Raw genomic sequence first — 12,806 nt, 5'->3', positions numbered from 1 at the left:
CAATGTAGGTCTTTCAGGACCAGTGTTATGTGGTCTTGGCAGTACTAAGATTACAGCACACCATTTGTCAGAAAAAGCAAAAAAATAAAAATAAACAAATCCTGGAGTATCAGTCATGTGTGGTTTAGTCCTTCCGGTTCCAGGTCTTATTTATTTATTTATTTATTTTGACCTAGATGTATCAACATGGTCTATTTTGTGCGTGTAGTAGTGTCCGCCTGCTGTTGCTTTTACTACAACCCCCATCACCTCTTGTCTTTGGCTATGCTGGTTGAGGCTGATGGGAGTTGGGAAAACACTACTCTCTGAAAGGAGAGGCTGTTTTAGGGTAGCATGACTGGTTCAGCCGCACTGGGCATCAGCGCCACAGGCAGTGCCGCAACAATTGTGAGCTCAAGAGGCAGGGGGAGCCGCTGAAATTTGACACACACAAATCCCAAGTCCACCGCTGCTGGAAGGCACTACATTGGCTGCTCCTGATATAGGGCCTCAGCCACAAAGTCTGTCGTTTCTGACTGGCAGCTCAGAATAAATTTAATTCACGTACTTTAGGGTTTTTAGACCCTCTGAGCCTTCAACATGTGAAAGCGTCTATGAATAAGCTCTATATATTGACGATAATGATCTGTTTGAGCACGCTAGGTATTTGAACTCTATGCCTTTTCCTACAGCTGCACTTCAACCATTGTTCTCATGAAACTTCTGTTCTCTTTGCAGGTGTTCTTGAAAGGTCCTTGGAAAAGAAAGCTGGCAGAAATTATGCTCCTCCAGGCATGAGAAAATTAATTTACTTCATTGATGATCTTAATATGCCTGAGGTGGATGCCTACGGGACTGTCCAGCCTCATACTTTAATTAGACAGCACCTCGACTATAGTCATTGGTAAACTTTTTTTAAAAAAATAAAGTTTAAAGTTATACATATATGCATATTTGGAAATATTAAATGCTTTCTAGCTTGACAAGTATGACTATGAACTGATGAGTAAAGAAAATAGCATGGCACGTATTTATGAGTAGGAACCCTTATATTGCTTATCTGTTGCTAGGGAAAGCTTCAATATTTGCACTGATAGGTGCCCTATATACGGGCAGCCAACCATCAATGGAAGAGCATGACAAATAACTGCAAAATTTGGGGGATGCAGTTGCTGCTTACCTTACTAGGTATTGCCAAGAAGTACAGCTAGAAAACAATGAACAGGGTGGTGATACAATGACTACTGCAATCGGCGCAAGATAATATCACCAAGGCAACTATCTGTAAACAAACAATAAACGTCCATAAAAATGGCAAAAGCGGTTTCTTTCCCAAATAGGCTTTATCTTAAACAATAGCAAATGCAGTAAATAAGGAGTTCCCTTGTAATAAATATATCAGTGGTTCAGTGCTCATTTCTTCTCTTGCCAAAATAGATCATTGTCTCGAACAATTGCAAACGCAGTAATAAAGAGCCCACTTGTGATTTACCAGTGGTTCAGTGCACAGACCTCGTTCCGATAATCTGACGTTTCGTCGCTAAGGAGCTTAGTCATCGAGCTTTGTACTAAATAATATACAAGAGAAGACACTATGTAAATGACTTAAAGCAGGGGTAATAGACTTCCTTCAAGGTTTAACAAACTGAAGGAGGTCGTCCTCTTTCTATGCTCCTCCCGATGGAAACATGCAGATGGGGACGGATAAACCCCTGCCTTCCTATTTGGGAAAGAAACTACTTTTGCCATTTTTATGGACATTTGTTGTTTGTTTCCAGATAGTCGCCTTGGCGATATTATCTTGTGTCAATTGAAGAAGTATAGCTGGCAGGAAGATCATGTGAGAAAAGCCTCACGTCAGTTCCCACTGGCCCCAACTCCCATTGTGCCTTAGGTGCAATGAGATGTGACATGGTGTTGCTGGCAAGGAGTATAACTGGTGGGCATTGTTGAAGAGCCCCTTGGGCTGCTGTGAACAGTGTGGAGCACTCTCTCTCTCTCTCTCTCTCTCTTTTAAAAAAAATCAATGGAAAATCCTTGGCCACCTTGGAAGGTAACTGAAAACGCACTCTTAGGAACGTCAGAGAAATTTCTTCCACCTGTCCATGATTTTTGGTGTGGGTGGGTTTCATTTTGTTCTTATCCGCCTACCCAATGAACGGTTGGGGAGAGAAGAAATAAACCCACCCAGCTCTAGTTTAAACAGTTAGACTGGTCTTTCATACCATGAAATATAACTTTTCCTGAGAAAGCGTGTAGCATGCAACCTGCACCCTCGATAGATACAGCTCCCCATAAGCAATTCCTGTGCATGCAGTTGCAGGGAAATACCCTGCCATGATTATGGAAACAGCTGTTTGGAAGCTACAGTTGTTTGCTTTATTATTATTTTAAAAGCTTCTGTCCTGCCTAACCAAGTCCCACAGGTTTGTTGAAGCAGCTTCCAGAAGACCTAACAATAAAATGGCAACAATATTAAATTAAAAGAATAAGAGAGAAATAATCCCCACCATACCTAAAACAGTCACTAGCGCTGCTCTCCTGGTGCCTGAAAGAATTCCTAAATAAGGAGACATTGGTCAGTATCCTGAAAGTCTGGAAGACATTGTCTAAACAGGCCCTTCTTGGACAGGCAGACTCATCACTGCAGGGGAAAAAAAGCCCTGGATTTAACCAACAAATCACCCAAAAAAAAGAGAGGACACAGATTTGCATGGCATATGCATGTGCTCATTTGTATTAACAGCTGGATTGTTAAAAGAATTTCTGTGAATTAAATAGAAGCACAATGCATCTAACCCTAGTGGGGAAGACTGGGAGAAGCTGACCTGTGTGCTTGTTCGGGTATTAATGGTTGGTGGGCATTTTTGAGGCCCCTGCATTGTGGTTCTTTATCTTTAAACCAGAGCTGGACCAGGTGGCTGCCCTCTGTAACGTAGGACTCATGCACACATCCTGTATATCTCATGGAAACAAGATGAATAACATAGGAGCTGCCTTACACCAAGTCAGGATATTTCCTCGTCTAACCCGGTGTTGTCTACTCTGGTTAACATGGGATGTGCAAGGTCTCAGGCAAAGGCTTTTCTTCCCCATTACGTGTTACCTGGTCTTGACTGGGTGAATGAGTTCACAGTAACCCTGAACCACATCCATGCCTGCTTCAGCCCGTTTCCAAACGCAGAACTGCATCTACTGCACTCGTCGGAATTGGTTACGGCATCTCAATAGCCTTGTTAAAGGGATGCCAACATTGGAAATTCTCGCTTCCATACAGGAGATACTTGAAGACTACTGTCATAATTTGATGAGAGGAGGCCACATTTAGGTCCTGTCAGTCTTCAGAGTTGCTTAAGAGACTGAGAATTATAGGAATCTTGTGTTAAGAGAGCAGGGACAAAAGAAAGGTTTTCAGATCTTTTAACAGAGGGCTACATAATCAGACTTTCTTACAGCAGCCTTCAGTGTGAAGATCTGTCAATAGGGATCTCAAACTGTGAATATACAATTGAGTTTTATTATCTCTTTGTTATTTTGTAACTACATAGGTATGACAGACAGAAACTGATTTTGAAAGAAATTCACAATTGTCAGTATGTCACGTGCATGAATCCCACGGCTGGAAGTTTTTCAGTAAATCAGCGTCTTCAAGTAGGTTGCCATAAGTGCCAAATGTTAGCTGCCTATTCCTCCCTCTTCTTTCCCAGAATAATATTAAAGTGATTTTAATTTCAGCAAAAGAGAAAATCATTAACTTTATTGTGTTTGCATCTCTGGAGATAGAGTTTTGGGGGGTTTATGTGTGTTAAAAATACTCAAGCACGGCTTTTTCTCTGCTTTCTCATAATAATAATACTAATAAATAATGATATATGAATCATTGGACTAGATACAGAGCTAAATAATATGATCAGGAATGAGCACAACTAGGTCCATTCACACATAAGCACTCATTGGAAATAGTTTCCTAATCTGCAAAAGTATCCTCTGAATGTGAATGGATGCCTGACTTGAATAAGCCAGGTGAAGTATTTTGTGATGAAGAAGTGAAAACCATCATGAATGAAACAAAATTAAAAGAACAGGAGGACCACTAGGTGTCAGGGACCGTGCTGAAGAGGGCTGCACTGAGGAGGAATGGTGGGAGCCACCCCCTCCCCCTGATCCTGAATCTTCCCAGGAGCAGGAGGACAGTATAGATTTGGAACAGTGGTTTGCAGAGGGACATAGTTCAGAAGGCAGAAGCTGGGAAATACTGGATGGGGAACAGTTAGGAGAAGAAACACTGGGAGGGAGAGGGTTAACAGATTCACTGTCTCTGGAAAGCATTCCTTTGCTCAGCCTAAGGTCAAGAAGAGCAGATAAGGTGGCAGCACAGAAAGCACAATGGTTACGAGCTCAGGTTGCAAGACGGCAGTAGTGACATGGGTGACTAGTGGGTGGAACGCTTAATTGTGAGAGCACCTTCATTCCTAGGAAATGGATTCTGTCGCTGTGGTCATTAAAGTTTCTAACTGGTTAGAAGACTCCTTTTCCTTTGTTCTGCTTATCTACTGACAAAGTGGGGAGGAAGCCGGTTCCCTGAAGCCTGGCACTAGGGAATCTAGGAGGGGAGACTGGGTTGGGCTTCATCCTTTTCCATTGAGTTCTTGGAAGCATCTTGTTGAACACTTTGGAAGCAGGATGCTGAACTTTGGGTATGGTTCAGGAGGGCTCTTCTGATGTGTAGGAATATATGTATGTTTCCCCACACCCAAAAAATTTTTCACCTCCCTTTGAAAGTTGCCTTCAAGATTTCAAATATGCAAAATCAAATAGTGGCTATAAATATACTCCCTGGTTTGCTTCTTCCCCATCTCCCTTTCTCTCTTTCAGAGACATTTCTCTGTGTTTGCTGTCCACTTCCCAGGAGCAGATGCTTTAGCAACTATCTACGGGAAGATAATGAACATGTATTTCCAGCAAGGGGGATTCTGTTACAGTATAGGGAAGTCCGTCGGCACACTTGTCCAAGCTGCCATTTCACTGCACCAGAAGATGACGCAGAATTTTCTACCCACGGCCATCCGATTTCATTATATTTTTAATCTGAGACATTTGACACGCATATTCCAGGTAAAGCAGTTCACTCCTTCCTTTGTTTCCAATAGTAGGTAGTGTTGTTGTATAACCCGCATACAGTGGACCACGACCAGCCTAGGACATTTTGCCACTTGAGGCAAAAACCCACCGCTGTTCCCCGCCTCTGCTTCCTTGGACGTGCCCCTCTGCTGCCCTGCCCCCCAGCTACAACTGCTGCCTTGCCCCTTCCTCTGCTGTATGCATGGCCTGCCCTGCTGCTATTGGGTGGTGGGTGGCAACAGTGGGGCACAGAAGTGACATGGCGCACATAAGGTGGAGGAGGCACAACCACATAGGAGGCGGAGGCAGTGAGCAGCACACTCCTTGGACCCAGATCTGCCACCTGAGGTGACTGCCTCGCATTGCCTGGTGAGCGAGGCAGCCCTGCAGTAGTCTTACAGTAGGAAATGGCTGGTTTGTGCAGTAAAAAGCACGATCAGTGCTGGATCTAAATTCATAAATAATATTTTTTTTGCATGTAACTCTAGCCTTATAAAAGTTTTAGTCTTGGGTGGGAGTTGAAAAATAAGGCTATGGACATATCCGTGGCATAGCATGGTGGGCACAGGGGCAGTTGGAGCGGGCACAAAATTGTTAGGGGACACAAAATTTCAGCACCCGGTGCTGCCTCAATACAGCTGCACATTTCTGTCACTGGGCTCTGTTGAAAACGACTTCTCCATGTGTAACAGGAAGTGAACTCTCCAAACAACAGAATGACTCTTATCTCTGTGTCTGCAATCTCCTGGGTGATGTGGATGCCATTAGGCAGTTAAATGCGCATGCATACTCCATCCGTCTCCCTCCCTCCCATTCACTCCTCCATGTGGCTCCTAGCACTGGCAACCCACAGTACGCCACTGGTACACATTAACAGCTTAAAAAACAGGTCATTTCTCCCTCACTGGGTTTCAAGTCACATTTGCATGCTGTTGTACACACCAAAGGGGAGCAGGGATGTCTCAACCAGTTGTGCATCCCCCCCCCCGCAGCCCCCAAGTCAGTGTGGTGTAGTGGTTAAGAGCGGTAGACTCGTCATCTGGTGAACCGGGTTCACGTCTCCGCTCCTCCACATGCAGCTGCTGGGTGACCTTGGGCTAGTCACACTTCTTTGAAGTCTCTCAGCCCCACTCATCTCACAGAGTGTTTGTTCTGGGGGAGGAAGGGAAAGGAGGATGTTAGCCACTTTGAGACTCTTTTGGGTAGTGATAAAGTGGGATATCAAATCCAAACTCTTCTTCCTTGAGCTGTCATTTACACATGCACAATGACTGTCTCACATGTATATACCTCAGCTTAACTGCAAAGTGTATTTGCTTTAAGTTTTCGTTTTGGATTGAAGCTAGTTTGAGGGGAAATACACGAAACAGCATTACTTCTCAATAAATGATGGGATAGCTCTGCATCATGGGTAATGTGTGTACCCAGATTTAAAAGCCAGTTGTGGGGGCACCCTGGAACCAGAGGAAATAGGTTATGTGCACACAGCCATAGACTGAGAACAGAATGCTGTAAATAGAGTGAAGCCGTTCTTGGGGCAAATTATAAAAGCATGATTTTCACTCAAATGTAAATTATAGATAGTAAGGGTGGGAGGAAAAGGAATTGATGTTCACAAGGCAACCATAGTACCTCATTATAAACAACACGTTGCTTTTAACTGCAAGCCATTAATTGCTTATCAAATATATGTACATATTGTGAATAGCAAAGTCACACGTTTTTGTGTGTGCCAGAGGAGTACAGTTTATTGAATGGCATATTTAGGTACTAGTCATAACTTGATGCTCAAGAAAGATAATGTGCAAATAAACACTTAAAACTGTTTTGTAGGGTATGCTTTTCGCAACCCCGGACTGTGTGCGGTCTCCTATTGACTTGGTCCATTTATGGTTTCATGAATCTTCCCGAGTCTACTCAGATAAACTTATGGAGGAAAATGATATTGAACATTATAACAAAGTGCTTATTGATACAGCCAAAAGGCATTTTGAGGTATGTCCTGAGTGTGACTTTGACCATGAAACATTCCTATCTGAGGCGTGTTTTTCATCTACAGAATAATCATTAATGAAATGCATTGATTGAAGCAGGAAAAGCGGGTTGGGCAGATCTAATTGATTCTGCTGAAGATCGTGAATTTCCTCACTAACCATCTGCTTTAATGGTCATAATTGGAATGAAGACAAAGGAAAATAGCAGAATTGTGAGCCTATGTCAGTGTTACATCCAACAAGATGGCGATCAGGTTTTTTCAGCCTGGATTTTTGCAGTTCAGAGTGATCTGTCTGCTGAATATGCTTCTGAGTCTATACTTTGCAAAGGGAATTGATTGTGTGACACATGAAGGACTCTGTCATGACAGATTAAAAATGCATCAACTGACCATTGATTTTTAGTTGAAGATTTAGGATCCGCAACTGGGGCTTACCATGGGCATAACCAGCATAAACATGCATGTTTGCGTTAAAAGTGGATCCCAAGTCTAGGACTAAAAACTTGATCCCAGAACACAGATGCCTTGTCTCATGCCCACAACGTAAATTTATAGCCACCCCTTTCACTACATCCCTGTCAATAAGTTGCTGAAACATTTCTATAAAATATATAAGAACTGATTGAAGCTAATGTACCATGTTTGCTGTCAAGCTACCTTGAACTGCTAAGGGAGGTGCAATAGAAGTAAGCGTTTTGAGTAAATTGCTGGCACCCGTCTGTCTCGAGAGACAATGGAGGAGTGTACCTTCGGGGGTGAAGACAAACTGTTGGAAGTTTGCAGCGCTTGCTGTTGCTGTAGAGACCGATACAGGAGCAACATGTTTTGTTGCAGCCGGGGCAGATGAAAGTGTCGGGTTGTGCTAATGCAGACACACTATGGCGTTTCTTCCCCCTGTGCTCCTCCCAGTGGTCATTCCTCCTCTGCTCACTGCTATGGATACATGGCCTGCCTGCCTGTCTCCAGGCACTGTCGTCGTCTGCAAGGGGGAGGGTTGATGTCCACAGGGCAGGGTTGATGTTGCCAGTTTTCATGTAACATTTGCAGACATCTTTATAATGCAGAGTTGGTCTGCCAGTGGTCATGCAGCTTGAACCTGGGGGATCTTGCCATTCTGCGGGCATGACCAAGCCAACGTAGATGTCACTGAGACAGGATTATGAACATGTTGGGAATGTGGGCTTGGGAGAGCACATCTTCGTTGCAGACTCTGTACTGCCATGTGATACTTCAGTAACTTAAGGGACGTGGGTGGTGTTGTGGTCTAAACCACTGAGCCTCTTGGGCTTGCCAATCCAAAGGACGGCGGTTCGAATCCCCGCAACGGGGTGAGCTCCATTGCTCTGTCCCAGCTTCTGCCAACTGCTGAGCACAGTGCGATGTTTCTGAGTAAATGTGCAAAGTATCTGGCTACAATTCAAGTATTTTGCATTGTCTTGCCAAAGAGATTTGAGAGTGGTCATAGCTCAGTGGTAGAGCCTTTGCTTCGCCTACAGACAGTTCCACCTTGGACCTCCAGCATCTCCTGGAGAAGCTGGGAATGTCCTCAAGTCTTGAAACTCTGGAGAGCCAGTTCTAGGCTGGGTAGACAATACTGAGCTTAGGAGGACCAATGGTGTATGGCAGCTTCCTATGTTCCTAAATTTTAATTCAGCCTCTCCGGCTATAATTTCAGCATCCTCTATTTGTTATCAAGTTAATAATAGGAGAATCAAAATAGCAAAAGGGTTAACGTGCAGTATGAACGCCTGTTTTAATCTCTGTGTTGTTGCCACCAGGGTGTTGATGAGCACATATTTATCTATAAGCCACTAATTTACTGCCACTTTGCCCATGGTGTTGGAGAACCTCGTTACTTTCCAGTATCTGATTGGAAGAAGCTGACCAGAATTTTAACAGAGGCGTTAGAGCACTACAACGAACTGCATGCAGCAATGAACCTTGTTCTCTTTGAGGATGCCATACAGCACGTGTAAGTTATTTGAGTCTTGGCATGTGTGAGAGGTGCCGCTTTGATGCAAACAATCACTGGTGTGCCAGCTTATTTACAAAGTATTTGAAAATGTCCACCTGGAAAGTTTTAGAAAAGGGTAAGGGGTGATTATAAAGTGGCTGGGTCTAAGCGAGACTTTTAGCACAGGCGAACAATAGAAATACACCTGCAATTTTTTAAAGGTCTCAAGGAGCCTGGAACTATTGTAACCCATTGGCTGTTGCTCAGTGTGTGACCAACAGGTACTCTCCTGCTGAAGTCAAATCCACAGTAAAGCTCAGGGGTAGATAAAGACATGACCTGTAAGGATATTTTAAGATTCGGTTTATAGAATATTACATTGCTTTCAAATATTTTACAATTCCAGGTGTGTGTCATGAAAGAAACCCCCAATGCTTTAGAATTATTCTAGAGATTCCTGAGTGAAATGAAAAACATCAGTTCCCCTTTCTCGGGTCCTATGGCATTTCTTGCTAGCAGCTTGCTCGTTTCAGTGAAGATATCAATGTATAATAAGGACTAGGAGAATATAATTATGAGGTGCATTTCAATGTTCTAAATTTCCCTACTTACATCTTCATTCTGTCACACTCTCATCCTACTCCATATGCTATTCATATGGTAGCTTTGAATGGTAGGGTTTTTAAACAGTGGAATATGAATCCATAAAAGGTATCATCCTATATAATAAAGTCCAAGTGTCTCTGCGTCCAGTCCCTGTGTCCCTGGGTTTGCGCTACTGCACATGTGCCCCACGGACACAGGGATTGGACACAGAGACTGAACGCGCACACACACACGCTCTCCCCACCCACACCCACCCCTCTGCCTCCCATTTCCCTGCGGCCGCTCCCGGCCGGACAGCGCCTCACTGTGTTTGCGCTAAAGCGCGAGGAGGAGGAGGCTGCTTTCTTTTCCTTCCCCCCCTACTCTCCCCCCCCAGCGACCAGCAGCAAGCGGGCATCATGCACACACACACACGCTCTCCCCCCACCCTGCCTACCATTTCCCTCGTGGTGCAATCGCGAGGCTGAGTTGGCTATGGCGGCGGCGGCCGAGGGTGGGGCAAACGACAGGGAGAGTGTCTGTGGGAGCAGCCGCTGGAGCAGCGGGGCCTAGGCCTGGTCCTGAGGCGGCGGCGGCGGACAAGGAGGGGGCTCGAGCCCAGGGGGAGGGCAGGAAGGAAAGAGGGCCCTGGCCGCCTCTACCTTCCCCCCTCCCCTGCCTAGGCATGGACCGCGGCAGCGGAGGAGGAGGAGGCGGAGCAGCGCCGGAGGAGCAGCGCCGGTGGCAGCCCAGAAGAGTCCTGGCGCGTGTGGGTGGAGAAAAGAAGGGAGGGAGAGAGAGAGAGCGGGAATGGGCGGGGGGGTCACATGTTCTAGCACCCGTTAATTTAACGGGCTTCAAGATACTAGTTCATACCTTTATATATCTTATCTGAAGAAGTGTGCATGCACACGAAAGCTCATACCAATGACAAACTTAGTTGGTCTCTAAGGTGCTACTGGAAGGGAAAAATTTTTAATTTTGTTTACACTGTATTGTATCAGTTTTGAAGAGTGGCACTACATTCATCTACATTGTGGCCCAATTTGAGGATGCCTCATCAGCACAGCAATGATGGAATCGTTTCTGAAAGGCTCTTCCACAGGGATCTGCAACAGAAAGCAAATTAATTTTCCCCTCTTGTTTTGTTTTTTTGTTAATCAAGAAAAACGCACTTAATTACTCTGGCAGGAAGTCATGCATGTGGAGGCTGAGCTCAGCCTGAGGCCAGATGTCAGCGAGTCTGAGCTAGGATGAGTTCTTGAGAAAGCTTCAGTCCCAGCAGAGATTGATCTAATCAATAAAAAAAGAAACTTACTCTACTCACAGTTCTTGTTTAAGAAACCTCAAACCACATGGCTATTAAACCCAGCACTAACAAAGTTTTGTCATCATCTTGCCACACTGCATGCTGATGGTGAGGTAGTAAGAAGGAATTTGTTTGGTAAAGGCTTCGATCCAGAGAACCTTGAGCAGTTGTGTACTGTGTATGACTAGCTAAAATAATTGATCTACAACTGCTAAACCAACACTTCCAACAACACCAAGCAAATGGTAATACAGTCAAACTTGGAAGTTGAAGAATGGAATCCGTTCCAGAAGTCCGTTCAACTTCCAGAACGTTCGGAAACCAAAGCGCGGCTTCTGATTGGCTGCAGGAAGCTCCAGAAGCCATGTCAGACATTCGGGTTCCAAAGAACGTCCGCAAATCGGAACACTCACTTCCAGGTTTGCGGCATTCAGGAGCCAGAATGTCCGAGTACCAAGACGTTTGGGATCCAAGGTACGACTGCAGTGACCAGCATCTTTTGTGTGTTAGAGAGAAGATAGGCAGTGGTGATGCCTGTTTTGAGGGAGCTTAAATCATAGGATCATAGCTGTTTCAAAAAGCTTGTCTATAATATAGCTTCCAATTCAGAATTGTGTTCATTCTTCAGCCTCTTTTAGTTATCAACTTTCATTTAAAAGAAAAAGCAAGTTTCCAGTTCTCATTAATCTAGAGAGTTGGAAGATACACCCAGGGGTCATCTAGTCCAACCCCCTCAATGCAGGAATCTCAGCTAAAGCATCCATGACAGATGGCCATCTGACCTCTGCTTAAAAACTTCTATGGAAGGAGAGTCTGCAACCTCCCAAGGGAGATTGCTCCACTGTTGAACAACTGTTACTGTCAAAAAGTTTTTCTTGATGAACAAGGTGCCTTCTTAAGGAATCCACCCCATCTACTCTGATCTTCTTCCTCCTTGCCCCTTAAAAAAGCAAAACACCTTCATTGTTATTGATGTGAGTGATTTTTTAAATTTACATTTGCTATTGGTGGCAGCAGCCACACACCCTTCCCTCTGCCCCCTGTTGGCTGGGTGGCAGGCAACCCGGCTGCAATGGATTGGGGCCATTTTGCCCCACAAGGATCTGCTGTGCTTCTGGGATAGAAAAAAAAAATACATGTTTGCTACACATTTTTTATATGCAAATACAAAATTTTCTATGTATTTTATACTAAAATACACATTTTTAATGAGTGGACAACACTACTACAGATTTGGAAAAGTTTGAAAAACAAAAGATAACTGCTTTCTGGTCTACGTATTTGTCAAGGAAGTGAACGTCATGTGCTTAAAAATTCAGGCCAAGTGAAATTCTCAAGCATCCTATGGCTTAATTACGTGGTGGTGTTGCAACAATATTTTCTCATTATGACCCATGTGAATGTGTGCCAGGATCACAGCTCATCATATACCCTAGAAAACATTTGAGTCTATTTATTTGTATTTTAAATAGTTGAGCAAACTGTCTCACAGTCTGACTACAGCAGTAACAACGGAAACAGTGACTGTATAGTAGATGTTAGCAAGACCTTTTATTCAGAGTTACTGTTAGGTTTTCTTACGCAGCACTTTCTCAAATGTGGTTGTAAAGTGCATTTACAATTTACCTTTGATGGAGAGGTATCACGCAAGCTTAAACTGTTAAGTTCAAAGTTGCAGGAAATTCAAACTTAAATAAGTTCTTAAGTTCAAAGTCCCCCCTCCCGAGTCCATGGTTATTAAAAAGGTTGATCGCAGGGCTATCAACTTTTAAATAATTTAATAGGTAGATTAATTAGTGAACACATTAATAGCAGCTTCGTTATTTCCCCCTATTAATTGATGGAGGGTCATTGAAGGGCGA

The 12,806-nt window shown here is 44.0% G+C and overlaps 1 protein-coding gene across 1 annotated transcript in view; it reads left to right on the top strand.

Moving 5' to 3' along the window:
• LOC118083835 (dynein axonemal heavy chain 11-like) overlaps positions 1-12,806 on the top strand; it is a 236,863-nt gene that overhangs the window by 120,541 nt on the left and 103,516 nt on the right. Inside the window, exons 47-51 of the mRNA XM_060272909.2 lie at positions 718-883; positions 3,528-3,630; positions 4,855-5,094; positions 6,934-7,095; positions 8,875-9,068. Coding sequence (XP_060128892.2) covers positions 718-883; positions 3,528-3,630; positions 4,855-5,094; positions 6,934-7,095; positions 8,875-9,068 — 865 coding nt within the window. The remainder of the gene's footprint in view (positions 1-717; positions 884-3,527; positions 3,631-4,854; positions 5,095-6,933; positions 7,096-8,874; positions 9,069-12,806) is intronic.

Source organism: Zootoca vivipara, chromosome 1 (assembly GCF_965207765.1).
Source record: "Zootoca vivipara chromosome 1, rZooViv2.hap1.1, whole genome shotgun sequence".
Taxonomy (NCBI): domain Eukaryota; kingdom Metazoa; phylum Chordata; class Lepidosauria; order Squamata; family Lacertidae; genus Zootoca; species Zootoca vivipara.
The sequence above is the reverse complement of the archived record's forward strand: the minus strand, read 5'-3'. Positions and strand labels throughout refer to the sequence as shown.